This window comes from Primulina tabacum, chromosome 3 (genome assembly GCF_025594145.1).
Source record: "Primulina tabacum isolate GXHZ01 chromosome 3, ASM2559414v2, whole genome shotgun sequence".
NCBI lineage: Eukaryota > Viridiplantae > Streptophyta > Magnoliopsida > Lamiales > Gesneriaceae > Primulina > Primulina tabacum.
The window spans coordinates 9,999,610-10,027,451 of NC_134552.1; the positions used below are offsets into that span (position 1 = coordinate 9,999,610).

Sequence of the window (27,842 nt, forward strand, 5' to 3'; positions counted from 1 at the left end):
AATGCAGATAATTTAAGAATCCTTGCACTTTGTAGTAAGAGTCCTATTCCAATGCAGCCGAACTTGCCAGCACCTGGTGAATAACCCTCGAACAAAAATGGCAAAAAGCCGGTGGCAGCTCTGTATCTCTGATGAATCAGCATACCCTTCAATCAAACAGGATATGGGGTTCTTGCGAGAAATTTACACACTAGACGAAAAGTCGGGAAGCTACCTTAGGAATTTGTTCACTAAACTTCTCGTGAGGTTCTTCCCGATGACACATACAGTTCCACCAGAACCTCCATGCACCAGTAATTTCTGCCCCGTATATATAAAGTCCCACCACAGGCGTTTTGTCAATTATTGTTACCGAATCATCGTGATGTAAATACTTCTCCACAAAATGATTTCCCAGTCGAAACTCTGGAAGCCTATGCCATGCACATAACATATGTAGTTAACTACAAAAAATAAACAATCTCGGCATACCGAACTCAGCTTCAGCTTTACGTAAGTCCTCGCTTTGTCCATTCATTTCGTCACCATTCATAGTTCCAACATGCTGTTAAACTTTTCTGTTTAATGCAGAGGAATGGAACTTCTTACTAATTGCCATGGATTTAATCATCTTCCTACCCATAAAGGCTCCGATTCTCACAGAAACCATAATCTGCACCACCAACACTGCACAACAATCCAAACAAACCAGTGGATGAGGTGTGTTACAAAGCAAAAATCTATGCAACCGACCGAGACAAATATAAAATGGATCAAGAACTTATACCTATGGGCTATGTCGTGCGTACGTATTCCAGAATCAATCCCCCAAAATCGTATAAGCAGACTGAAAGGACATGAAAAAACAATTTCATTATAATTTCTTAAGATGAATTTCAACACTCAAAAACTTTCGAATTTAAATTATAGTCCAGTCGTGTCAATATATCTTTAACTCCGAAAAATCAATATAAACTTTGTATCGATTAATACTATAAGCACTAGTTTCAAAAGCAATTCAAACAAAAATCCCAAAAATCATAAGCGCATTATATATACGGTTCCCTATTATATTTTCCCATCTCAACTTTTATCCAATATTGATTACAGATATTAGTATAAGATTTGTGGATGTAAATTGGTGTGATATATTAAGGGAGCGAACTAAACCTTTATAATAAAGTGATTGATATTAAAATAATAATATAAATTATCCAGTATATATAAATACAGCTAAATAATTAGAAACTAATATGAGTTTCTAAAATTAAACAAATTATCCTACACGGATGCTAATATATTTAGGTATCGTTTCGTTCGTGTGATATGATAAGTAAATGATATATAATATAAGAATGATTTTAAAATAAAAAAGTAACGAAAAATAACACGTTGTGATAAATTATATGATTTTTTTACATGATTTTAAATTGTTTGATTATTTTTGTTAATTATACTATGATTACTAAAATACCCTCATTATATATTAATTGGTAATATATTCTTAAAATGATTAAATAAATAAATAAAATTTCTAGAATTTTAAAAATTATAATTATATTAATTATTAAATTTTCACTAATTTCAATTTCCGAAACAACTAAAAAATCAATTAAATTTATAGAAAATAAGTAAAATTTATATAAATATGAATTTATTGTGATAATTAAAACAGTAATACAAATTTGAATATTAAATAACGGATAATAACAATTATAATATTCAATTAAAAATAACAATATAATAATAATAATTAAAATATTATTAATAATAATTAAATTAGTTATAATATTAGTCAAATTAAAATTTATATTTAAATATTACTAAATTTGTTTAATTTATAATTATTTAAACTTTAAGATCTTAAAGAAAAATTTAAATTAAACAAACATCATCTCTTCTCTCCCAATGATTATATAATCGATAACAAGATGATAATAATGCATATATTGCGGGCTAAACAAATGTATCACGATATTAATCATGCACACCAAACATAAGATAACTGAAAGATTAAAAATCAATAATCTCTTATCACGCACACCAAACAATGCATACAGTGTATGCTGAACGAGCCTATCACAATATTAACGACTACTTTTACACGTTATCAAATCAGACGACACAACAAGCTTTGTGATCGAACAATATGATTGCATGGAGAACCGAAACACAGTCATAAAAAATATTAACAAATCTGTGTTATGTAATTTTGATTTATACTTTAAAGATTGTATTTTAATCGATAGAAATTATATATATGTATGGCTTTTCATAAGATTTTCTACACAGATTTATTGTTTTTCATAACTACTTTGTGATAGCAAGTGATATTATCGGTAAAATTAAGATAATGTTGAGATAATATATTTTTTTTAGTTATGACGATAAATCTTGGTCAATCTAACGAATGAAGTAAGAGACAAATACATAAATACAAAGGAGGTGAATGTCAATTAATCGTGCAATTAATAGAATAGTTCGAGAAGATTAAATAGACAGAATTTAATAAACTTTGGTCATATTTACAATCTTTTTCTTTTTTTTTTGAAAGAGGTCATATTCACAATCTTAAAGAAAAAAAGAAATCTCCTAAATTTTGGTATTTTTTGGATGCAAAATGCTTAGATTTATCTACTTATCTGTATGAACTAATCACGAATTATCTTTTAATTTATCAGTTCAATATATTTCGCAAATTCTGTAAATATAAAATCTATTTAGATTCCTGTGTCAAAGGTGTGGCTGCAGATATTATATGATAATCCGAGAGAGACTCGAATTCTACAACAACTACATGAAGTAACCCTTCGCTACTTTTCAAATCTCTCTGCTTTGTACCCTTAAAAAATCTCTAAATCTCTCTGTACCAAGCATGCCTCTCTCTAAAAGGGATACTTCAACAATGGTATCCGCCATCAAGAAAGTCAACATGATCGCCCAAATCGTGCGGCTGAGGCAAGTCGTCTGCCGCTGGAAAGCCAAGAGCCTCATGCGCCTCGCATCGCGTTATGTCTGCTCGGATTCCGACGACCCCGACGCCTCGAACTGCCAAACTCCCTCCGGTTCCGTCGCTGTCTACGTCGGCCAGGAGCGCCTGAGGTTCGTGATACCCACCCGCTACCTGAACCTGCCCGTTTTCGGGGCCCTACTCCAAGAGGCGGAAGAGGAGTTCGGGTTCCAGACGAACGGTGGTTTGGTTCTACCCTGCGAACCGAGTTTTTTCGAAGAAATCTTGCGTTATCTTGAGGAGGACGAAGAGAAGTTCTGCAGTTTTGAGCTGGACGACTTCTTGAAAATGGTTTCTGAAGTGGGGTTGGAATCTTTAGACAGGCCGCGTTGTAAAGAATCTTCCGCGTCGGGTTCCTGCCATGAATTCACTCCATTGCTGCAGAAGACTAGGGTTTGAATATACGGTGTCCCAATGCAAATTATGATATTAATGATGACAAATAGTTTTTAGATAGTCTGCTTAGTTTTTAGGGTCTTAATTTGATTAATTATATTTTTCCTGGAATTCACCCTTTTTGCTTGTTTTTTTTTTATTTTAATTTTGGAAATCCCATTTTTTTAGTTGGTGATTGAAATTTAAATTTTGATACGCAATTATTCTATATACTTTTATTAGGTTTAATTTAATTAATTAATATACCATGACTCCGCCCTACGTACGATCTCATGGACTGTTTCGTTATTTCCTTCATTTTCTTGTGTTAAAAATCTTGATTTATGAAAATCTTATTTACTTTTTTCCTTAAAAGTTTGATTTTTTTTACCATTTATTTTCCCAGCTGGGGGACATGTAAATGAGAAAATTATTAACTGAAACATATAATATTTATGCTAAATCTGCTTACCCTGGATGTTTGCAAGTTTCGTAAACTGATTAATGGTTTTCTATTTTTTAGGTGAAAAAATCAGTTGAAGAAATTCATGATAAATGTAAATTAAGGTTGCATGAAAAATAATCATTCGCTATAAATTAAAAATATTGTCAATTCTCAGAAAATAAATAATATTTATAATGTTTTGAAACAGAAGAAATCATCGATTAAATATTGTCAACACATACTAGTCGAGGTTACGTTTCGCATCAAAATTTTATTTTCTCGAAAAACACACATATATACATACGTTGAATTTAAGGTGCTTCCGGTCGATCGGTCAATTCACAATTGTGTTTGAATCTTGGAAAAATTTATATGAGACAGTCTCACAGATCGTATTTTGTGAGACAAATCGGTCATCCATGAAAAAATATTACTTTTTATCCTAAGAGTATTATATTGTGAATATCGGTAGAGTTGACCCGTATAAAGATTCGTGAAACCGTCTCACAAGAAACTTACTTTTGAATCTTTGTACGCCATCATCGATAAATGTCATTATCCTAGCTATTAACACTACCTTTTTCTTTTGTTTATGTATATAAATTTATTCATGTTCAAACATAATAACATGATTCTGAATGCGAAAAAGAATGTTACGTACTCCAACCATTAAATATGAAGAATACCTTGAACACTTCATTCGAATGTCTTCAAGTTGTTTGAGAGTCTTCTAAGCAATTCAAACCTCATAATTGATGGTGGTGTAATTTTTTGGTATGTGTTTAGGGATCACAAGCACCACTATTTATTTATGTTTTTTAATAATAATAAAAAAATCGAGATTTGACGAATCTAGAAGATTTTCATTTGAAATATGATAAATAAATCTAAAAATATTTACTGTCTTAATATATACAGGATTCTTGATTTTTATTCTTTTAAATAAGAGACGTATTTCATATTTTTCTTAACGAAATATGTCGAACATAAGTAAATTATTTTAAACTTAAATAAAATAATATCACATATGATAATGATTTTGGGACCCTCATAACTTTTAAGACTGTTGAGTTAATTTTTTAATTGGCTGGAGCAATTGAACAAAATTATACGTGCGATATAAATTACTCTCAGCGTAATTATTTTATGACAGACTAGCGTTGATTTCCACTAATTATTCAGCATAATTATTAAGCCACTTTGATCATATCGATATCACTGTCATTTTATGCTAATTTTTATTCAAAAACTAGTATTTCTTTGCAGGCGATGCATATATATTAAAATTCTTATGTTAAATAATTTTTTTTTTTTGAATTTGAGAGATTATATTCAAATTTTAAACTTTAAAAATATTTTTTATAAAATTTTTTTATGTTGAGTAGTATGATTTTTTACTTTAAAAGTTCAATATATATAAAGATAAAATTAAAAGTTCAAAATATAGATAGATGATCTGATATAAATTTACTAAAATATGTTTAATTACATTTTTATTAAACAAGAAAAATGTTTTGTAATTTGAGGAAAAAGGTATTTTTGGTTTATCAAAATATAGATCATGATTCAAAAATCAATTAATTATTTTAGGTGTATTAAACTTAATAATATATTATAATATATTGTATATAAGTATAGATGGAATATATACATATATCCCAAATCTTCTTTGGCTTCATCTGTTTGCATTTGTTTTAATTTTCTTTGATTCCTCTCGCACGTATTGTGCATGATGATGAGTCATTTTCTCATCAAAATTGACATGTGACCTATAATGTTAAGGATGACAATATGCTGATTGAGGGTGAGTTTGATCAAACTCGAGACTCGGGTCACTTCATGTTAGACCAGTCACTTCCTATCCCCTGAACTTGACGGGTCCAATCCGGGTTGGATACGTGGACCTAATAATTATTTTTTATATTTTTAAATTTGAAAAGTTTAAAAATTAATTAATCATTAAATTTATTTTTCAATCTTATATTAATAAAATTTAAGAAAAAATCACATATTAAAATATATCAATTTTTATTCTATTAATAATCAATTATAAATTTTAATTCAATTAATAATAAATAAAAAAATACGTAATTATAAATTTTCCTATTAAATTTATCATAGAATAAAATTATTTCAATTTTAAAATATTATAAAATAGAATTATGGACAATGTATTTATTATTCCATATAAAAAAACATAATTATATTATTAATAATATATACACATATTTATTTATATACATATAATTGCGGGTTAGATACGGGACGAGTCCGATTAAACCAAGGACTCGCTTGGGACCTATTTGGCGTGTTCTTAACCCGCTCCCGTCTGAACATAATTAGTACGAGATCGGATTTAGACTCGATCTATTGTCGCTCCTAAGAATATCTACTCAAAATTAAATAAATAAATAACATATTATTATCTAGGATTTGTACGAAGAAGCCGTCAAAGTTCATTTATCCCGGCCATCTACTAGTTGACCCTTCGTCCATTCAATCAAATTCAATATTCAGGTCCCAATCGATCCTCCAATGCTTCCAATAGGAAAGACCATAACATCAGGATGGAATTTAGTATAAGCAATCTACAAGGATTAAAACACAACACAATTAAAATTCAAGCATCATCAATTCGTGCCATAAGTTCATGACATAATCAAACTTTTATATCACGGCACACTTGCAAGTTGCACGCCCTTTTTAAAGTACACTTATTTTACATCTCATTACATTTACTCTGATGCTTGTTGTATCGACTTAATGCTAAAAATGTCGATTTCTTTCATTTAACATGTCAGCAATTCGAATGACTTCTTGTGCAGTAGATATCGTTAGAAAGACAAAAACTTGTGTGAGACGGTCTCACGAGTTGTATTTTGTGAAACAGATATCTTATTTGGGTCATTCATGAAAAAATGTTACTTTTTATACTAAGAGTGTTACTTTTTATACTAAGAGTATTACTTTTTATTGTGAATTATCGGTAGGGTTGAGACCCGTCTCACAGATAAAGATTCGTGAGAGCGTCTCACAAGAGACCTACGCCGTTAGAAAATTGGGGGAAAAACATAATCAAATTCTCAAGTCTAATGTACATTTAAAAAATATGTTACAAATCGACTAACTTGAAGTATATCGACTGATTTGCAGTATATCTAAAATTTTAGAAAAAAGTATTGAATTTGAGTGTTTGAGACCAAATATAACTACTCCTAAAAAAAACAGAAAGATTACATAATTCTAATTCGCGGTGTATTAATTCTTTTTTTACCGTTCTGGTGGGATATGAGTTTGATAAACGACCTTTTGAAAATGCCATAACGGAGCCCATTTTCTGCCAGGTTGTGGATGTCTCTGGAAGAAAGAATCACATAACTATGTATCTTCTCTCTCCTGTATATATTAGCAACATCCAATTCCCTTCGATCCATATATCATCGATCAATCTCCGGTATTTCGTAAGTGATTAGGGTTTTGGATAAACTGCGGGAACAAAGGAAGGAAACGATGGAGGGTTCTTTTCCGTCGAAGATGAAGAGGAAAGACCTAGAAGATGCGACTGATGATTTTTCTCTCTGTTCTCCTGCCAGAAAAATCCGCAGGCTGGTAAATTTTTTATATTCTTTTGTGTATCGTTTGATTCAGTTTCTTTCGCGCCTGTTTCACCATCTTATGTTTGTTATTATCGAAATATTCGACCGATATTTATGGATGCAATTGAAATTCGTTTAATTTTGGAGTGTTTTTTTTTACTATCAATTTTCTTATAGGATGCTGAATTGCGTCCGATTTTAGAGGAGCGTGAGATTCCGATGCAGTTTGAGGAATCCGTGCCTCAGAAACAGAGCTATTTTAGCAATTTAAGGGTTTTGAAAATTGAAGAATTGCCGATCGAGAATGAAGAGAGGGCCATTGTCTTGTTTAATCCTGTGGACTCTCCGCTGCACCAGTTGTCATCCAGATTCTCGGTGTCGGTTGATCCTCACATTATTTCCGGGATCAAAAGTGAGTAAAAACAAAAACACAGGCTTCTTTGTATTGATCAGAGTTGTGAAATCTTGCCGTTTGATTTGTTTTTGTATTTTCCGTAATGTTTGGGTGACTGGTCAGTGGAAATTCGTGCATGGGTTTGATGATTTTTAATTGGCTTTGAGTGTATTTTTCAGGGTTTGAATTTCTTTCTCTTTTTCATTTGGCGATGCTCGACTACAAAACTGAGCTTCTAACCTACTATATATATTTTGCAGATCAAGTTAGGGAGTCAAGTGAATCAAGCCCTTGGCGAATAGCTAATGATAAAGCAGGGTCCGAGGATAGCAACTTACACTCACATAATGGGTGCTTAGCTGTTGTACCTTGGGTTCCATCACCACTTCCTTCCATGCGGGGAGCAGAATTCGGTCAGCAAACTGATACTTCGGAGATGATGGAAGCTGAAGCAACCGAGGAAATGGATGTCGAAGACGATGTAAGTGTGGATCAAGAGAATGTGCATGTACCTTGTGCAGCAAATCACTTGCACCAATGGCAGCAGCAGCACTGCATGATTTCCCAGCTGCCCCACAACCCATCGACTCCAGATGTTTGGTACCAGTAACCGGGCTTCACTATGGTGTAGTTAACCTTTCGGTGTTGGAGCTGGTTGTTTTCAATTGCATCTCGTGCTCCAGTTGGGTAACGGTTTTAGCAATAGCTAGGATGTATACGTTAACGGATTATTTATTGTTAGCCGTGGCTTGAATTCAAAGAGGCTTCTGGAGATGTTATATTTGACACTAGAGCAAGCAGCTATGATTAGTTTCTCATTTTTGAGCTGGTGCTTTGTATTGAACCTGTTCATATTGGTACCGTTTCTCCTGCCTTTACAAAAGTGATCTATTTCATGCATTCAATGTGTTAACTAGTAGGTGTGTCTTAAACAATAGTATTTTGTTGCATCTGCTCATCACAGCTCGCAAGTATGTTAATAGAACGTGTCATGACACATTAAAAGCACATAACAAATAACGTTAATAGTGTGTCCAAAACCTGATTTATTTATTTCTTTATTTGAACAACGCAAACTAGATTTTACTTGCATCATCCTGAATTGTGAATAGAGATTGATATGGAGGAGTCTTCCCCCTTACCACTAAGTGGATCGGTGGAGGGCCGACCCTTGGGGGTTGCCTACCTTGTTCAATGATCGTTTGGATCATTTCTGGGTGTCGTTATTTTCCTCTATGTGCAAGACAAGTATGGGTAAATGCCATCTGGTCACCTAGCATTATATTACCAGACAACGAGTCACACACGGGATTTATTTCTGTGCATACACACATATGGGTTTATTAGGAGCTTCTGGATTTTAGATCAGGCATTTCCCTTCATGTACCCTCTTGACAGGTACGTCCCGACTGTCTTTACTGCTTTTTAATTTTATTGAAGCTGTACATGAATCTTGGCCTCTAAATCTGTTCGCCTTCTCATGCACGAAAGCGTCGTGTTCATGTATTATCTTGTTATTTTCTAACACTGTAATTCTCTAAAATTTATTCATGCAATGCAACTCGATTGATCCATGTGCTATTAATGCACAGTTAAATATACTTGTTAACAAACTGTTAAGCAGTTCACTTACCTTTCTGCTCCCGTTGATCAAACATGCATCTTAGGTGCTGATCGATGTGAAGAAATGTACATAGAGATTTTGCAGTGGAACTCAAATGTGATTTTATTTTTGCGAGTGTTGTGTCAGTATTATTTAAGTGATACAGGAATGAAGATCGCTTATGGAGAACAGAGTTTGTATCACTCAAACCAAGTAGTTGATGACCAAGACATGGCGATGATGAAAGATTCAAATGATATACGACTGGGGCTCCGGCCTTTAGTTTTGCATGAGAAGAATAGAGTCCAGTGTAACCAAGGATAATTCACGGACACCGAGCAGAAGCACAAGTTTCTGCGCCAGCAAATCATCCCTGGCTACATTCCACTCTCTACATCTTCAGGCAAGTACTCTCGACCTCTTTTTTGACCTTAGATGAGGCATGTCCTGATGGAGGACATGTATATATATATATATATGTGTATATATATATATTACATATATATATATATAGAGAGAGAGAGAGAGAGAGAGAGAGAGATCCTATCTATAACACAGTTTTGAAATAGTACAACTATATGATGGTGGGGGAGACGAAATGCCTGAGAGTGGAGAAGATACTCTTCTCCCAAACTAAGTGATATTCTGCATCATATTCGTGTTCCTAAATCCAACCACTCGCACCTTGAATTACGAGTTTTTCTCATCCCCTTGGTTGGTTGTCCATGTGGCAGAGTACGTTGACTCTTACAAAAGGGCTGCCTGGGATTATTGTTGTTTTTGACCCTCCTTTCCTATGTTATTTTTAGGTATTGTTATGTGGTTATAGGTCTTTGTTATTTTAATGATGTTTCCTGGTCTTTTTAAGAGTCAGATTTAGCATTATAGATCTTAGCTATTTTTCAGTTCTGATAACTGTTATGAATGTTGTTATGGCTCTTGTTCAATAGAAAGATAATATCAATTTTAAATTAGTATTCCACCCATCAGTCTTTACTTATAAAAAAGAATGAATAATTATTGCGGAATATGAGATCTTATACTATTCTTCACCAATTTAATCTTTTGAGATGTCAACATGTAATATGAATATTTTTGGCATCCAATACAACAGAGGCTTGTCATTTTGTTTTGTTGTTGTTTTTTCTTTTTCAGGAATAAAATATGATGTTTTGCGAAGAGAGGTATGGGAGACTTCGGAAATGGATGAGGAATGTTTTACGGTTTGACTACCACCCATGCATTCCAACACCTTTCTTTATATTCCCTATGATTTGACTCTTTCGAGGGCTGTTCAACTTGCGAAAGTGTGAACGGTGAGTCAAAATTTGAAAACAAATAGTAAGAAATGGAATCATTTCCAAATTTTCATTACAAACAATAATGTTTCGCTTCCGATTCTTGAAATAATCACGAGAGCTGGAGCTGGAGCTAGGATCTAAATCATTTAAACATATATGGTACTATTTGATAATACATTTTTATGTTGTTTATTATGTATATTAACACGTGTAACTAACCAATATTGATGACATATTCGATGGAGAAAACTAACCAAAAACGAGAAAAAAACATTTGAAATTGTGAATTAGGGCATAACTCTATATTAAAACATGGCTCAAATAGGATGATTGTTCAACTTTATATTTGCAACTTCTAAGTACTTAATTTAGTTGATAAGAGACTTCTAACACGCTCATTACGCTAACGAATGAATCTTGAAATTTACAAAACATCAACGGATAGTTCATATGACAGTCCGACATTTGACAATGTGCATGAGCTTTGATATCGTATTAAAGAGAGATATTTGTCAATATATATATATATGATTCACAATCACTCAATCTAGCTTAACAAAAACATAAGTATGCACTAAACAAATAGAATAGTGAGATTTACTTGATTTGATTATCTGCCAGACCTTTTATCTTTGATGGTTTCCTTATATCAAATAAGAACCGAATTGAAAACCAAAACCATGGCGAACATGGTCGATGCAAACTTCTAAGAGGAATGGATGCAAGTTCAATTGAAAAATCCGGTTCGTATGGCCAGTGGATCCAAATTTTTAGCGTTCGGATTCAAACCATTTTGATTTTTCCTAAACCCAGGCCCATTAACAAATCCAATTCGTATTTATTTTAGAGTGGCCCAACCCAGCAAGTAATTTCGTTATTACAACTTCACATTATGGGCATAAATGTCTTTTCATCATCTTCCCTTGACACTCCGCATAAAGCCCTTAAAATTGCTAGGTTTTTATTTTAGTTTCATAGTTGAGCAGCTTTAGCACCGAAGCGCAGTCGCCGATCACCTTCGGAGAAGAGAAATGGGAGTGTTTACGTTCGTGTGTAGAGAATCCGGCTCCGAGTGGTCGGCTAAGCAGCTCAACGGCGATCTGGAGGCTTCGGCCGATTGCACTTTCGCTCTCCAACGTAAGCTCGTTCAAGCCGCCGTCGCAGTTGACTCCTCCGGTGGTGTCCAATCTTCATTCTCCTACGTAACGCCTACCTCCGCGGTTTTCCAGGTTTCCTATTTTTTATTAATGAAAGTGTGTTTTTGGTTTTCTTTGTTTATTTACCTGCTGTGTCTCTCTTGCATTCTTATTATTTGTGATTAATTACGCGACTTAATTATGCTATTCATTTTATATTACATGTAATTTTGATTGATCGACCGCTCATAACATTCTGCTGTATTATTTGTTTGATACATTTCACATATCAAGGAAAAGAGTGAGTTTGTGTATTCTTCACGGCGTTGAAGGTTTGATTGTGTGCATATTTCTTTCGGACACAAGTGTTAGGGAGTTTACCTTCTATGATACGATATTTGTTACCTTAAGCAGTAATATGTGGTTTAATTATCTAATTGACGATCTTTGGAAAATGCAGGTGATTGTAGGTGGTGGTGGAGGTGGCGGTGCATTCATTGGTGGAGGTGGAGGTGGAGGTGGAGCTGCGGCTGCTGCTGCTGCTTCTGGTGGTGGCGCAGCTGCTGAGGCACCTCCAGCCGAGGAAAAGAAAGAAGAGAAGGAGGAGAGTGATGATGACATGGGATTCTCACTTTTTGATTAGGTTTCTTCTCCTTTCAGTGACTGCTATATAGCCTGTTATTGTTGCTTAGTTTTCGATGACCTACTTTGTTAAATACCAAAGTTCTGTTTTTGGATTATGGGTTTTGGATTATTAAGAATTGCAATGAATTATCTTTATATTCACTTCAGTCGAAGTTCAGTATACATCTTGTTCGTTTCTGTTGGCTTAGTTCTCATTAATTTATACATTTTTTCTGCCATTTTTCTTGATTGGAATTGGAGTTGTCGCATCCCTAATCGTGAACCCATTAAAGGCCTTAAAAGTTAAAACACCATCTGCAGTTCCAAGTATTCGGCTCTCTGTGGTAGGTCATGTTTGTTCAATTCTAAGCTTATGACAATCAATTCCTTTCACTCAATATAGAATTCAGTTAAGTTACTCACACATTCAATATGGAATGGAGAAACCTCAGAACGAGGGCTCACTGAGCCTAAGTATATCGAAATTAAGCATCTGCTGGAAGAGTTAATTCCATTAAACACGTGCTATCCTGGATTGATTTGACCAAAGGGTAGAGGTAACTTCCACATAGGTAGCAACTTATCATTTTGTAGCTTGTGTTCTTGTATTGAATTTAGCGGTCTGTTGCTTATATCACATTCTCTATTTCACGATATGCCATTGGACATGAGATTTTTTCGAGGTGATCATGCCATAAAAATGAGGTTCTAATTCGTGTCAAGATTATAAACACTATTTGTGAGTACAATGTGATTTCTGCTATTTTTACCAGTTAACAATAAAATCCATTTGAAAAGAGAGATCTGGCGAAAGAAACATGACACTACATCTTACACAATACATGCCGCAATCTGGAGACACAAATATCATACCAACCAGGCAATTGATTATATTTATGGAGCAATTTGACTTCATGGCGTTGGCAGTTCAAAATATAGCGCGAATTTCCAGGAGAATGACTATTGACGAGGTCTGGGGTTCCATTTTAGGGTGGGGTCGAACAAACCATATATATATTATTGTACGCACTTGGTATTTTATATATATATATATATATATTATTCAAAAAAAAATTCTACATTTTTCATTTATATACATACAGATAGATATAGCATAGGTTAAATTTTTTTTTAATTACTGCTTCCCTATAATAAATTTAGCATATATTTTCATTATATATATATATTATTCAAAAAATATTCTACATTTTTACATTTATATACATACAGATAGATATAGCATAGGTTAAATTTTATTTTATTTTTAATTACCGCCTCCCTATAATATATTTAGCATATATTTTCATTACATACAACATTTATGCTGATATTTCAAGATACAAGAATAAAATTTGCTTTAAACTGCAACTAAAAAACCACCTTTGAAAAATAATTTATTTTCTTTGTTACATCCACCGCAAAATCCTGGTTCCAAAGGTAGATTGCATTTCATTCTTCTGTTTTAAAAGCAACATCTGCTTCTGGTAAGTATGAGAAGAAAATTTATAATAAATGTTGATGATCTCTTAGCAAACTCTCTACAATTCCACTATTTTGCACTCTCTTTTGAACTATTTCTCAGTTGCGTGCAGACAGAGGCAACAGGCAGGGAAGTGAGTATAATATTTCTAAAAAAAATGTATGGCTTTTTCTACTGAAGATATAAAAATAGGGCCACTGACTGAGATTACTTTTCTGTTTTGAAATAGCCCATAGACTAAGACTAAAGTCCTGACTTCATATGTGGCTGGATTTTATTCTCCCGTTGCTTGACCAGATCTGCATATTTTTCAGCTGAACTAATAGCAAATTCAGTCAGTGAGGTTACAGAAACCGACATTCCAGCATACAGAACTCTTGAAGCAAATTCAGTCATTTTTTTTGCCATCACTTCTTCTTCTTCAAAATGATCTGCCTCCACCACCTCCATTTTGTTCCCCACGATTGCCCCTCCAAACTTCTTGAAGCCTCCTAAATGACGACACGAATCTACCTGAAGTTGTGCGCACAACGAGCCTAGACCTGCTGCAAAAAAATCGAGTCCGTTAAGCACCGATGATTCATGTATGGTGTCCAAAACTTCGGACCATTGAATGCATGTTCCAAATATTGGTGGAGCCCCTAAAGACATTTGAGACGAGAATGGTTGTTTTTCTGAATTTTTATCTGCGCGAATGCAACACAAGAGCCATCCTGCTAATGCATGAACATATGATCGTTGAGAAACGACCCACATGTCAAAGCAGGATCGCCAGTTTCTGAGCTCTTCCTCAAGGTTAGCAGCTGATTGATGTAGATTATGCCACTCCGATGGTGGCATTATTGTGTATTTCTCGTTTCTTGCAGGTTTTGAAGGTGTTCTAACAAGTAATATCTTGGCTTCATCTATTGTTTGTTTTTGCAGTTGATGGCACTCTGCCATGACCTCCCACATCCTTGCTAACCTGTCAATATTTTGTCCAAAAATACGCTCATTAAAAGCTAAAAAAGGGCCTTAACATTACAAGGGGCGTGACACTTTGCAAGAAACATAGAAAAAGGTGTTTTTATAAATTTACCCGTGAACTAATTCCAATAACTGAGGCTCGAGCTCTTCATCCCGCAAAGTTTCAATTCGTTTTGAGACTGCTTCAACTGAATGTACTGAAATTTTCATTCGAGTTTGCAAATCTCGTATGGCATCTCTTGTTTTGTCTACAAAACAACGGTCTTCTCCTTTCATTTCTTGATTCCTGAGCTGTGTACATTTCTTTTCATAAGCCATCCGCACACGTGCACCCTCCTGTTTTGGTTCAAAAGGAGCATAATATTGACATATATTAGATGCTTTCAAATTTCGATTATTTTTAGTAATAGAGGAAGTAGTTCTTTGTGTTTTGGGGACATACTCTAACTTCTTGGTAAAGTTTCTTTTCCCAAGCATATAACCTGTTGAGTGTAGATTGATGACTCTCAGAAAACATACAGGACTCCTCAGATAAGTCGCTGCTACTTTCATACCTTTCATCGTATTTTGAAGTCAAAGTATCGTCTAAAAATCTTGGCATTGATAAGCGAGATGAAGTTGACCTAAAGAAAGCAACTGGATTCAACATTTTCAAAGCTGCAACAGAAACTTATCCATTAACAAGCGATTAAGAGCAGTTAAATCATAACGTCATCGAAGGGCATTGTTTTGAGCAGAAAAACTGAATGGACTTCAATCACCATTACTCAATCACAATATGATGCTTCGTCATTTTATAACCTGAATACACATTAACAATTTGTTGTCGTAGTCAAACCTGTGAGATCATTTGCAGATGATGAATACTTGGCTCTGCTGGTTTCCAAAATGGAAGACACCTCCTTAGCTGCCTTACACAAAGCCATGAACTGATCTTCAAGATCTTTCATAACTTCTGACATACTTGTTGGCCTCCTGTCAACATAAGCTGTAAATCCATGTGTTTCCTCTTTCAATTCACAACCAGCAACCATGTTTTCTTTGGTACTAATTCGACCTATATTTTGAGATTTTGCTACTTCAATGCTTTGATTTTCATTGGATTGCGATCCTTGTATAGGTTTATTTATTTCAAGTTCTTCAGTAACTTCAGCATCGACTTTGTCTCTGTCGTCACTCTCATTGACCTTACATCTTTCCTTTACTTTCTTGCTGGTCGTATTGTCAACGCCCTCTTGTACAGTTTCCTCTTCTAATTCAGGTATGCCTTCCTCTTCTTGAACTTGCCATAGCTTCTTATTTTCATCCTCAATATTTGTCTGATCAAAAATATTTTTGGAGGGATAGCTACAGTAATCTAGTGAAGAAAAGGGGTTCCAAAAGAAATCCCATTGAGACGTTTGAGATAACGGGGGATAATAGTCTGGTCTACTGTTGGGCGAGTAATGAAAAGATGAAGAATTAATGGGAGAGGATTGGAACTCAAAAATGCCCTCCATTCCAAAGCGATGAACCGGGGAGTAAGCTTTGACTCTGAAAGTTTCTGGTGACTGAGGAGGCCTCTCTTCAACAGAAACTGAAGGATTTCCACTGGACTGAAAGTAACTTACTTTGCAAGATGATTTGGGTTCAGCTTTAAACGGTGTAATAGATATAACACCAGGCATTGTCTCATGAGGTTCATCTCCCTCAACATATTCTCGAAGGGCCACTGAAACTCGTTTCAGGCAATGTACATAAGCAATGTGTCCTGAGGCAAATTTCAATCTTTGTTCGAGAGCTTGCTTAATGAACTTTTTTCGATCTTTACAAAGCTGAACAGCCTCTTCGTCATCCAACTTCGATAGAGAACATCCCATCTTTCTGCAGCTTATTACTTCTCGCTCAAGACTCCGTGTAACTTCTTCAGATTTGAATCAAAATTGAGCAGCTGTTTTGTTGTCTTCACCAGATGCATAAAGAATTCTACTATCTATTCAGGAGGAAATAAGTCAAGTCTATGTCTAACCGTGAAATCCAGGAAGACTCAATGTGCCACAAAAACGCAATTCAACTGCACCAAAATATTTCAGGCAAACGTTATCTGAAAATCTTCAACTTTAACAGATAAACTACACCTGCTACACGTAACATCATATTAAGATTAGCAATGTTCCATGATTTTCATTTGTCAGAAGCTGGAAATTATATTAGTCTAAAGTAATTATTGACTTATTATACATGAGAATGGAGCAGGTCCCTCATACTTTTGTGAGGGATGATGAGTTTTTCAAGGTTATATTCCAAATCCCATATATATACAAAACAAAATATATGCAGGTTTTGATGTGAGCGCCATACTTACCTACACAAAAGAAAAATAGAGCGAGAAAAAGAAGACAAAATGTCAATTTTACTCCTGTATGTATTAACTATGTTTTAATAATCAATTTTAGTCATTTTTCTTAAAATCATATAATTAAATTGCTCGTATCATTGTTAAAATTTAATAATTACATTGTTAAACATATGTGAATGTCACAAAGAATTTTTTTAATCATATTATCATAAAAATTTAACAATAACATATAGTTATTTAATAACATGATTTTTTAAGCAAAATGACTAAAATTGATTGTTAAAACATAGTTACAGGGCCATAATTAATTTAATAAAAGTACAAGACTAAAAATGTCGCACCTCAATACATACAAAACTAAAATAGATATTTTTCTGAAAAAGAGATTCGGATACTAAGCCTGTGAATCTTCTTCTGATTTTTGTGGGATTGACATCTTGTTTGACTATTTTGGTACCAAGATTGGTGGTTTTGATAACTGTTTCTCTCTTTTTATTTGCTTGTATTTGATGAGATTAGCAAATTTGTGTTTGAGTTTATTGTTGGATTCTACATATTCTAGATGATGATTAATTGTTGACACTCTCTAGTTGTTTTTTGGAGAAGACTTTTATGTATCCGTTAAATTTGATAGTGGAATATTTAAATGGTCTATGATTCCGTGGTTTTTACTCGATTTGAGAGTTTTCCACGCTAAATATTATGAAAGATCATATGTTTTGCTTGTGTTGAATCTCAAGGAAAACATTGATGAGCAGCAATTCACAAATTTTTGTAATATATATAAAATGGAAAAATTCAATCTATTTATCTGCCTTGACAGAGTTGGAAATTAAAATATACAAAGGAAACTGATAGATCAATAAGGTGACTATTGACTTAAATGTAATTTTATCAACTAAAATCTTAATAATAATAATTAAAAAAATCCAGGAGGCTGACCTGCGAACTCTGTCGTCTAAAACCGTTTTTAAAGGGCAAATTCCCCTGCAAAGACATGATCGACCATCCATTCATTCAAGCAGGTACGCCGGAGAAGTATATTAGTGTAAGATCAACTTATTGCACGCAAATTGCTTAAAACAGATGAGAAAAATAATTTCTTGAAGCACCATTTAGCAGTGAAAAATTAAGACACATATAGGAGCCAAACTCCTGGACCGATAATGAAGCATCCAATAAAATATCAAAAGTAAACTACATGAACAATTCTGTGAATTGGCGCATCCAATACATGAAAAGAACTTGTTGATTCCTGAACAAAATATCATGCAACCACCAGACAAAGAAAAGAAAAATATGCATATCGATGTCACATTAATTTAAATGCCAAATGGTGAGGGCCATTTAAGAAACACAATCAGAGATCCAGAGAAAAAGAACTCAATGATTTCTTAAAGCGCCTATAATGCATTAACTTCCGAAATACTCAAATACAAACCAAGCTTGGGTATCCATACGATGGAGAATAAAAAACATATAAAGAATGATCAAATAAAAAGAGGGGAAAGAAACAAACTGAACCCTGTTCGAACAAATTACAGTTCATGATTTCCCTCTCTTGACAAATTAACTGAACAAAAAACAATTCTAGAATTACGCGACAATGTGAATGAATTCATAAAATATTCGTACCTGAAAGCAGAACAAAATTGCTCTTTCCCGATCACAACTGTGTTGTGAGAGAGACGTTAAGGAAGAAGCAACGGTCGAAAAATTATTTAAAAAGAGAATTAAAAGAGAACAGAAATGGGAAGACGAGGCAGCCCTAGGATTGTGGAGTGTTTTACGTTATTGCCCTTGCTGTTTCGAACAACAATCAACCCGGCATGGATTTCGGGTCAAACTATTGAGATTATCAGAGGATATTTGGGCTAATGATATTTATCAAACTTCATTTTTAAAAAATATATTTGATCAAAGTTATTTTGCTAACCACCCTATTAAAACACGGTCGATCTTCCTGTCTTTTATCTTTAAAAAAATATAACATTTTCAATGAGAATCCATCTATTTTTTAAACACAAAAAATTATTGTACGACTCTCCGACATATTAATTTTATAAGATGCATATATGTGTACACTCAATTAAAATATTTATCGGAAATTATTTAAGAAACTATATCAATGGACAAGATTGAATTACAAGTTTCAACAATGACAATAAATTAAAAATGAGGATAGACAAATCAACATTTTCAAATACACAAGTGTGATAAATATATGACAATCTGAACGTATAAACTCCATGGTTTGAATAAACAAATGATTTATCAATCAATCATTGTTAAATAATATTTTAATATGGTGATTTTCCAGGAATCACAATCTACCCACACATGGAATTTAAAATGTTAAACTTGTTTTTTATTAAGTATGAAAACCAAAAGTTTAACGGAAGTTTGATCAACATTTTACATTCATATATTATATTCTACATCATACTTCAGATAACTCTTCGTTCTGCTAAGCAATTCTCACAAGTGCAAGAATTCTTTGTTCTGTTTTCCTACCTGCAAAGTTGATGTGATGATGATGAATTGGTTAAGTATGATCAATGCCTCTCATGTTTCAGTATGCAATTCATCTGTCTTCACATTCAGCTTTTATCCACTTTTGACTTCGAGCTGTATTCGACAGTGTGCACGCCACCAGTGACCAAAGGGTTGGTATCTTAATTTCTTCTCTATAATTTAAAGTTTGCTACTGCATTGCATTCTCTTGACATATTTCCTTTTGAAACGCAGAGAGAAATCCAGATCAGACCTTGCATATGGAATGGAAAGCTTTTGACTTCATCGTGTATGTTTTACAAATTTTTAACACTTTTTTAAGTAATACTTGGTTTTTATATAAAGTGGTTTATTTGTTGTAATTTTTGTAATCTTTTGTTTCTATATCATATTTTAAAGTAAAAGTTGTAATTTCTGTTTTTCAAAGAGAAATTTAAGACAAAATTCCACTTGATTTTGGTCTTTTTAAACGAAAGCTATGTCATATGCATGCACGAGATTATACATACGCAAACGTATCAGAAATTGGTTTTGTTTTAATTAAATACTAAATGAAATCTCTCTCTCAAGAATGGACCGTTATTCTTACCGCCAAGTTCAACTAGTAAACTGTTTTAGTTCACATTTTTTTCCTCCCTTCTTACAGAATCTCTGGGAATGGCAATTCAGACGTCTCTGATTTGCTAATTTCATCCTTACCACCCCAAGAAAATTTATTTCTTGCAATAGAATTTGTAGTACAAGCTAGAAATGTTGCAGGAGATAATTGGTTCTCTTCTGCACCAGTGCGCCAACACGAAGAACTTTCGACAAGGGATTTTGCTTCACGCTGCTGCTGTTAAGATAGGGATGAAATCAGATCTTATAATCGGTAACGATATCGTCAACTTTTACGCAAAATGTGGGTGCATGAATTCGGCTCACCAAATGTTTGATGAAATGTCGCAGAAAAATTTGGTCACTTGGTCTGCCTTGATATCTGGTTATGTCCAATCAAAAAGATCCAATTTAGCAATTCGGGTTTTCAGTCGGATGCAGGAATATTTTAAGCCCAATGAATTTGTTTTGTCTAGTGTCCTTGGTTCTTGTTCTGTCATTCAGGAACTAAAGCTTGGGAAACAAATACATGCGCAGTCAGTAAAGTTAGGCTACGACGCTGTTAGTTTTGTTCTTAATTCACTAATTTCGATGTATATGAGATGCTTTATGTGGAGTGAAGCTTTGTTAATTTTTTATTGTGGTAGTGTTTCCGGTTCTTTATCCTTGGTTTCTTACAATGTAGCAATCACCGGGCTAGTGGAAAATGAGCAGGGAGAGAAGGGGTTTGAGATATTTAAGCTTATGCGTCAACGGGGTCTGGTTCCTGACCATTTTACTTTTGCGGGATTACTAGGACCAGTTGATTGTACATACTATAATGTTTCTAATTGTATGCAATTACATTGTGCGATAGTAAAACTTGGACTTGATTATTTGGCCTTCACTGGAAACATTTTGATTGCCATGTACTCAAAATTTGATTTTTTGGAAGAAGCTGAGAAGGTCTTTTGGTCAGTTGAGGATAAAGATGTTATTTCTTGGAATACATCCATCACTGCTTGTTGTCGTCACGAGGATAATTCAAGGGCTTTGAGTTTCTTCAGGGATATGGTTGCGGAAAATGATGCAAGGCCGGATCTTTTCACTTATGCCAGCGTGCTTTCTGCCATTGCAGGACTGGCGTCCATGAGACATGGGAAGGAGATTCATTCTCATTTAATTAGGACATGGCCAGATTGGGATGTTGGCGTTGGAAACGCTCTTATCAACATGTATGCAAAAAGTGGTTCCATTGGTTCTGCTCAAGCTATTTTCGAAAGAATGGAATGTCGTAATCTTGTCTCATGGAACAGCATTATCACTGCTTTTGCAAATCATGGGTTAGCTGAAAACGTGATCACATTGTTCATGGAGATGATGAGAATGAGATTGAAGCCAGATTCGGTAACTTTTCTTGGACTTCTGACATCTTGCAATCATTCCGGGCTTGCCAAAGAGGGCCTATATCTCTTTGACTCCATGAGCAAGTTTTACGGCATAACCCCTAATAGCGAGCATCTCTGTTGCCTTGTTGATCTACTGGGACGAGCGGGGAGAGTGAGTGAAGCCGAAGAGTACATTCAGAAACATCATAGCGGCCATGATGCTGTTGTTTTAGGCAGCTTACTATCAGCATGTCGATTGCATGGAGATGTCCTTAGAGGAGAACAAACTGCTGCAAGGCTTCTCGAACTTGATCACATCACCACTTCACCTTACGTTTTACTATCCAACTTATATGCATCAGATAGAAAGTGGGATAGTGTAGCAGGGGCTAGAAAAATGTTGAGAGGAAGTGGATTAAAGAAAGAGGCTGCCCATAGTATCGTTGAAGTCAAGGGCTCATTTGAGAAGTTTGTGATTGGAGATTTTTCTCATTCAAGAATGGATGAAATACTGAACTTACTAAGAATGTTGAGTTGGCGGGTGGATGAAGAATTGCTGTGTTGTTGATATTAGGGTGTAAGAATGGTGTCGAATTGCTTTGATGGCTTTCGATTCGAAGGGAGGGAAGTGGCGTCGAAGGGAGGGAAGTGGCGTCCTCGTGCGATTCAGTGCCCATGAAGAATTCGAGCTCGAAGGCGGGGGTTGAACTTGAAAACAAGAGCTCAGTCCGAGTCTTAATTGCACTCAACTATCAATCTTAAAGTTTCGTGCCCAGAATAGTTGGCAATTGATCCAGTGGGGATCAGATAAGTCGATCAATGTATGTATAATTTTATGAAAATAAGCAAAAGTTCTCCAATTTTTTTTAAAAATTTACTTGAGGGTATTTAAACATGTTTTGCCCAAAATTTTGAGAAGCCATAAATTGCTACATCATATGATTTCTTGTCAAAATTCTACAAATGCAAATTTTTTACCCCTCTCTTTTATTCATTTGATTCTGCTAATTACGTTATATGCATCTCCGACATAATGTTTAACTGTCGTTTTCGTGTAGGTCAATCAAATCCAACCATCAACCGCAACAAAAAAATTTATTGTATTGGAGACAAATTAAGGTGGCCTCCTTATTAATGTGAGATCGTGACCATCATGGCATCAAATTTATAAAAGAGGTGAGACCATTAAAACAGACCTGAAGGAATTTTTTTATTTTCAACATAGATTTGTGGTAAAAATTTGTGTCAGACGGTCTCACGGATCGTATTTTTTATTTTTGCGTATAAAACATAATAAATGATTTTAAATAACAAAATTGTACTTATTTCAAAATTATTATTTTTAATATAATTTTTTATTTTTTGAGAAAAGAAATATCATCTACTTTTGTGTGAACTAATTTATACTAATTGGATTACCAGTATAGCATATATAAACGATCCGCAGTGCCCGCTAATAAGCATATTCCCTTCTCTCTCTCTCTCAAATTCCAGTCCCGAATTGGCAAGGCATCCCACCTTCCATTCATCGCTTTAGATTTTGGGTCCTTTGATCTTTTTGTTCAACGCATTATTTCTTTTTCGCACGTCTAACCCTTGATGAATTCTTGGGATTTTCTCTCTTCAATTCATTTTTCTTTGAGCAGCCATTTTTTTTATTTTCCTTCAAACGGGTTTCCATCAAATCCGATTTTTGGTGATGATGATCTCGATGGGTTTGGGTCGATTGCGTTCCGTAGGATCCTAGTAGTTCTCAGTTTATTGTCAGTTTCTGAGCAGAAGATTGCATTTTTCAAAACACAAATTTCTGGGACTCCATCATTTTGCTATTAAAAGATGGTTTGAGGGGGTTTGTGATCAAAGGCTGTTGAGAGTTGGGCTGAACTGAAGGTGAAAAGGGGGATAAATTGGAGGGTTGAATCACGCATGTCACCGGTTCCAATTGAGACTACTATGCCTGAAACGGCATCGTGTTCTGGAGGTTTGCGTCGTTTTGGAGATTTTAGAGGGATCCGATGGCGCATAGATTTGGGGATTTTACCTTCTTCCTTCTCCGCATCGATAGAAGATCTTCGCCGGGATACCGCCAATTCACGTAGGAGGTGAATACGATTACCTCGAATATGCGAAATACATAATTTAAATAATCATCGATTGGATATGCATTAAATAATCATCGATTGAAAAATTCATTAGCTTTCCTGGTTTCAGTAAGCAAAATCCGGCTGACACCATTGTGCTTTTTATTAAATTTTATATATTTCTTGGCTAATTTTGGATTCTGGTGTTCATAATAATCTGTGTTGCGGAGGCGAGTCCTTGGTTTTAGATTATAATTATTTTGGTTGCAAGAGTACTCCAGTTTTTGTTCCCTTCATAAGTTTACAATATTGTAAATATGATTTAACGTTCAACAGGTATGCTTCTTTGAGGAGAAAACTTCTAGTTGATCCGCATGTGGCAAAGGATGGGGGTATTTCTCCTGATCTTGTCATGGACAATCCTTTGTCACAAAACCCAGGTACGATTTCATTCCTATTCTCAAGTACATAAATAGTCACTCTATTATCATTTTACGGATTAATATGACTTATAAGAATTCTCGATTTGGTTCTTCTCTCTGAATTTCGGACTCTTGCTATAGTTCAGTTTTTTATACTTGCATCATTTCAGAACCTTTATGATTAATTATTAAGTTTAAAAAAATGTGTTTTAATTAATGTTATTCATGTTTTCATTACAGACAGCATGTGGGGTCGCTTCTTTAGAAACGCTGAACTAGAGAGAATGCTTGATCAAGATTTGACACGCTTATACCCTGAAAGAGGTAGCTACTTTCAGACAAGTGCATGCCAAGGCATGCTAAGACGAATATTATTACTTTGGTGCCTTAAAAATCCAGAGTATGGCTACAGACAAGGTAGAGCAAATAGTTTTATTTGTGTATTATTCTTGCTTCTGTTTCATCTGTTTCAGTCACACACATTTGTATTCTAGTAAAATGTTCCAAGGAAACAATGGGAAGCTTAGCATTTGACAGCAAAGGTGTCTGCCTATTATATGGAGCTATCGTGGGGATGTATAACTGACTATTTGGCATTGTTTTTTTGTGATGGATTTCTAAAAATGTTCTGTTTATCAATCATTTGTATTTATAGATTCTGTGTATCTTCATATGTGTAGGTATGCATGAACTATTGGCTCCCCTGATGTATGTTCTTCACGTTGATGTGGCGCGCCTCTTAGAAGTGAGAAAGCTTTATGAAGACCAATTTGCTGACAAATTTGATGGCTTAACATTTCATGAAAATGACATAACATATAATTTTGACTTCAAGAAATTCTCAGAATCGATGGGACATAAAAATGGGTTAGAAAACAGTTCTGCGAAAGCTAACGGCCTGAGTGAACTTGATCCAGAGATAGAAAGTATTGTTTTACTAAGCGATGCTTATGGAGCTGAAGGTGAACTTGGTGTTGTGTTATCTGAGAAATTTATGGAACATGATGCCTATTCGATGTTTGATGCTTTGATGAGTGGGGCTGGTGGTGCAGTTGCCATGACCAAATTTTTCTCTCCTTCTCCTTTTGTGAATTCCCATACTGGCTTCCCCCCTGTAATTGAAGCTTCCGCTGCACTGTATCATTTACTATCCATAGCCGATTCATCTCTTCACAGCCACCTTGTTGAACTAGGAGTAGAACCCCAATATTTTGCACTACGATGGCTACGTGTATTATTTGGTCGTGAATTTTCCTTGGAAAACCTTTTGGTGGTCTGGGACGAAATTTTTTCTCGTGAAAACACCAAGTTGAGCAAAGCAGCTGGTCTTGATGTTGAGTCCAATATTGGAGTTCTCAACTCGCATAGGGGAGCATTCATTTCTGCTTTTGCAGTTTCAGTGGTACTTAATTTAAGGTCTTCGTTGCTTGCTACTGAGAATGCGACTGCCTGCCTTCAGAGATTGTTGAATTTTCCTGGTGACGTAACTCTTGTCAAACTGATAGCAAAGGCAGTGTCGTTGCAAGCGCTGGCACTAGATTCGGATCTAAATTCCCTGCAAATTCAACACGACTTATATAGCAGTAGGACGTCAGTAGTTGCTCGGGGCCATAGTCTTTCTCTAGATTTAAGTTCTCCAAGAACTCCTTGGAAGATGGTTCATGAGAGCTACTGGGAAGAGAAATGGAGAGTTTTGCACAAGGAAGAAGAAAGCAAGAAAAATGGCTCGAGTCATCAAGAAGTCATAAAAAGCAAAAAAGGTTGGTCTGAGAGAGTAAGATCGAACCTATCCAGAACCGAATCGGACCCTTCTCCTTCAAGAGATTGTGAAACTATGAAAAGTTTGATGCCGTCTGTAAAGAGAAGTTTGTTGGAGGATCTGGCCAGAGAGCTAGGATCAGATGAAGAGAAAGCATATGTCGGAAGTGATGAAGCAGTCCACGAGAATCAAGTGGAGACTAAAGGACAAAATGCTACTGATCAAAAGCTTAGCAGTGCATTGAGCGGTGCTGCAAGTGAAGGAAATTCTTCTGACTACTTTGAACCACAAAGTATTCATGGAGAAAGTGACAAGGAAAACGAACAGGATAGAAGTAGTGTTGCATCAAACTCGTCTGTTGATGAAAATGATGCTAAGACCAACGATCCTGAGTCAGGTGGAACAAACTCCCCTCTTCCGGTCCCAGATCCTCCTATTGGTCACTCTCCAAGTTTTAAGCAAAATGAGGACTCCATGGAAAAATCAGCTATGGGGGCAAAACAAGTAAAGCTTCTATCTGGTAAATTTCCTTGGTTACGGAAGTTCGGAAGAAATGCCAATGGGGGAACATTTAAGAGACCACCACCGCCTGAAGTTGCGAAAACTAGTGACAGTGTAAGTAGTGGTCACGAAAAAGATGCTAAATTTATTATGGCTGATGGATATGATGGCTCATGTAGCACCAGCCACGGAGATACAGTCGACCAGGATGTGATGGTTAGCTTGAGGAATCTAGGTCAATCCATGCTCGAGAACATCCAGGTATCAAATGAATCTTGTCTTTTGCAAGTTTAGTTTGGACATTGTTAATATTTTCGTTCCATGATGAAGTTGGCTTTCTAAAAACAGTTTACAGTCTTGTTAACCAGTTAGTTTCTCCTTGACGTGTAGCCTATATGGCATCAATGTCCCAAGTTTAGAACCAGGTATCGGGTACGAGACCCAATTATAACAAACCTCTCATTCGACTGAAAAAAATAGTTTATCCTTGAAGTTTAGAATTGCCGTGTTTTATTTTCTAAACCTGGACTTCAGATTCAATCTTTCCTCGAGCATCAGTGCATTTTTAACTGGTTTCATCTGGTCCTGCAGATGATTGAATCTGGCCTCCAACTGGATCGGGATCAGCTGGGATCGCCAGAGAATTTAAACAATGGTTTTTCTAGCGAAGGACGAGTCACAGCCACGGTTGCACTCAATGAGCTTCGAAAAATCGGCAATCTTTTATCTCAGATGTGAGGTATTTGAACGTGTAAGCATTATGTGTAGTTCCTTCTCCCTTGTTGACCAAAATAAAGTCTTCTGGGCATCATATAAATTTGGTTTATTGTAAATACACGTTTCGTCAAATACAAATTAATATCACTCGTAAGAAAGCATTAGAAGATTAGTACAAACTACAAACATGCACGATGGTGGCTCGGTGTCTCTGCAAATGACCATTTTTTTCATAAATACATAAGCCAAAAATTTCAAACCCAAAAGAATCTGTTCTTGATTTTGTTCTATACCATAGATAGTACATTTGAGTTTCTGTTAGAACAAACTTTCAATGCTATGTCTTGAGACCATCATCTCTTGGTTAGAAATTTTGTGATATCTGATCTCTCAATCCAATACTTTGTCTGTTGACTGTAGATGATTTTTTATCAAGCTATGTTCAACCTGTGTAGGACTATGTATAAACTCGTAGCATTTTCTATTTTTCTTGACAGCAGGTCTCCACCTTTGTAAATCTATCAGTGCTTCAGCCAGTTTTCACAAATTCAGTCAATTATAATTGAAGATTTTGTTTATGTATCACAAGATTAATTGAAGTTTGTGATAACCTTTTATTCCCCCACACACACCCAAA

General features: G+C 35.0%; 6 protein-coding genes across 16 annotated transcripts; 5 read left to right on the forward strand and 1 right to left on the reverse strand.

Moving 5' to 3' along the window:
• The first annotated feature begins 2,884 nt into the window (after positions 1-2,884).
• Positions 2,885-3,388, forward strand: LOC142538389 (protein SMALL AUXIN UP-REGULATED RNA 51-like). Its single transcript, XM_075643716.1, has one exon. It carries the CDS (start codon positions 2,885-2,887, stop codon positions 3,386-3,388), a length of 504 nt encoding a protein of 167 aa, XP_075499831.1.
• A 3,697-nt stretch (positions 3,389-7,085) lies between these two features.
• On the forward strand, positions 7,086-9,806 carry LOC142540109 (uncharacterized). The gene is made up of 3 exons (XM_075646022.1): positions 7,086-7,418; positions 7,583-7,817; positions 8,060-9,806. The coding sequence occupies exons 1-3, from the start codon at positions 7,320-7,322 to the stop codon at positions 8,407-8,409; spliced, it is 684 nt and encodes a 227-aa protein (XP_075502137.1). The 5' UTR covers positions 7,086-7,319; the 3' UTR covers positions 8,410-9,806.
• A 1,844-nt stretch (positions 9,807-11,650) lies between these two features.
• LOC142540110 (large ribosomal subunit protein P3-like) lies at positions 11,651-12,661 on the forward strand. The gene is made up of 2 exons (XM_075646023.1): positions 11,651-11,932; positions 12,300-12,661. Exons 1-2 carry the CDS (start codon positions 11,735-11,737, stop codon positions 12,480-12,482), a joined length of 381 nt encoding a protein of 126 aa, XP_075502138.1. The 5' UTR covers positions 11,651-11,734; the 3' UTR covers positions 12,483-12,661.
• Positions 12,662-13,885: 1,224 nt separating this feature from the next.
• Positions 13,886-18,976, reverse strand: LOC142540108 (uncharacterized). Of its 7 annotated transcripts, none has more exons than XM_075646021.1 (6): positions 18,883-18,976; positions 15,748-17,026; positions 15,464-15,566; positions 15,352-15,391; positions 15,022-15,245; positions 13,886-14,907 (listed from the first exon to the last, which is right to left on the reverse strand). In XM_075646021.1, exons 2-6 carry the CDS (start codon positions 16,766-16,768, stop codon positions 14,187-14,189), a joined length of 2,109 nt encoding a protein of 702 aa, XP_075502136.1. In that variant the 5' UTR covers positions 16,769-17,026; positions 18,883-18,976; the 3' UTR covers positions 13,886-14,186. The 7 variants fall into 7 exon arrangements, with proteins under 7 accessions (XP_075502136.1, XP_075502135.1, XP_075502129.1 ...); XM_075646020.1 differs by adding an exon at positions 18,190-18,234 and having other exon boundaries at positions 15,352-15,566; positions 15,748-16,881; positions 18,883-18,943; XM_075646014.1 differs by having other exon boundaries at positions 15,352-15,566.
• An 890-nt stretch (positions 18,977-19,866) lies between these two features.
• On the forward strand, positions 19,867-22,921 carry LOC142540111 (pentatricopeptide repeat-containing protein At4g32430, mitochondrial-like). Of its 5 annotated transcripts, XM_075646026.1 has the most exons (4): positions 19,868-19,913; positions 19,996-20,050; positions 20,548-20,632; positions 20,710-22,664. In XM_075646026.1, the coding sequence occupies exon 4, from the start codon at positions 20,794-20,796 to the stop codon at positions 22,291-22,293; it is 1,500 nt and encodes a 499-aa protein (XP_075502141.1). In that variant the 5' UTR covers positions 19,868-19,913; positions 19,996-20,050; positions 20,548-20,632; positions 20,710-20,793; the 3' UTR covers positions 22,294-22,664. The 5 variants fall into 5 exon arrangements, 4 of the variants coding, with proteins under 4 accessions (XP_075502140.1, XP_075502141.1, XP_075502139.1 ...); XM_075646025.1 differs by having other exon boundaries at positions 19,867-19,913; positions 20,548-22,664; XR_012819037.1 differs by lacking the exons at positions 19,868-19,913; positions 19,996-20,050 and adding an exon at positions 22,784-22,921 and having other exon boundaries at positions 20,352-22,546.
• Positions 22,922-23,165: 244 nt separating this feature from the next.
• Positions 23,166-27,363, forward strand: LOC142540112 (uncharacterized). Its single transcript, XM_075646029.1, has 5 exons — positions 23,166-23,827; positions 24,143-24,246; positions 24,469-24,645; positions 24,909-26,749; positions 27,080-27,363. Exons 1-5 carry the CDS (start codon positions 23,652-23,654, stop codon positions 27,224-27,226), a joined length of 2,445 nt encoding a protein of 814 aa, XP_075502144.1. The 5' UTR covers positions 23,166-23,651; the 3' UTR covers positions 27,227-27,363.
• The last annotated feature ends 479 nt before the right edge of the window (positions 27,364-27,842 follow it).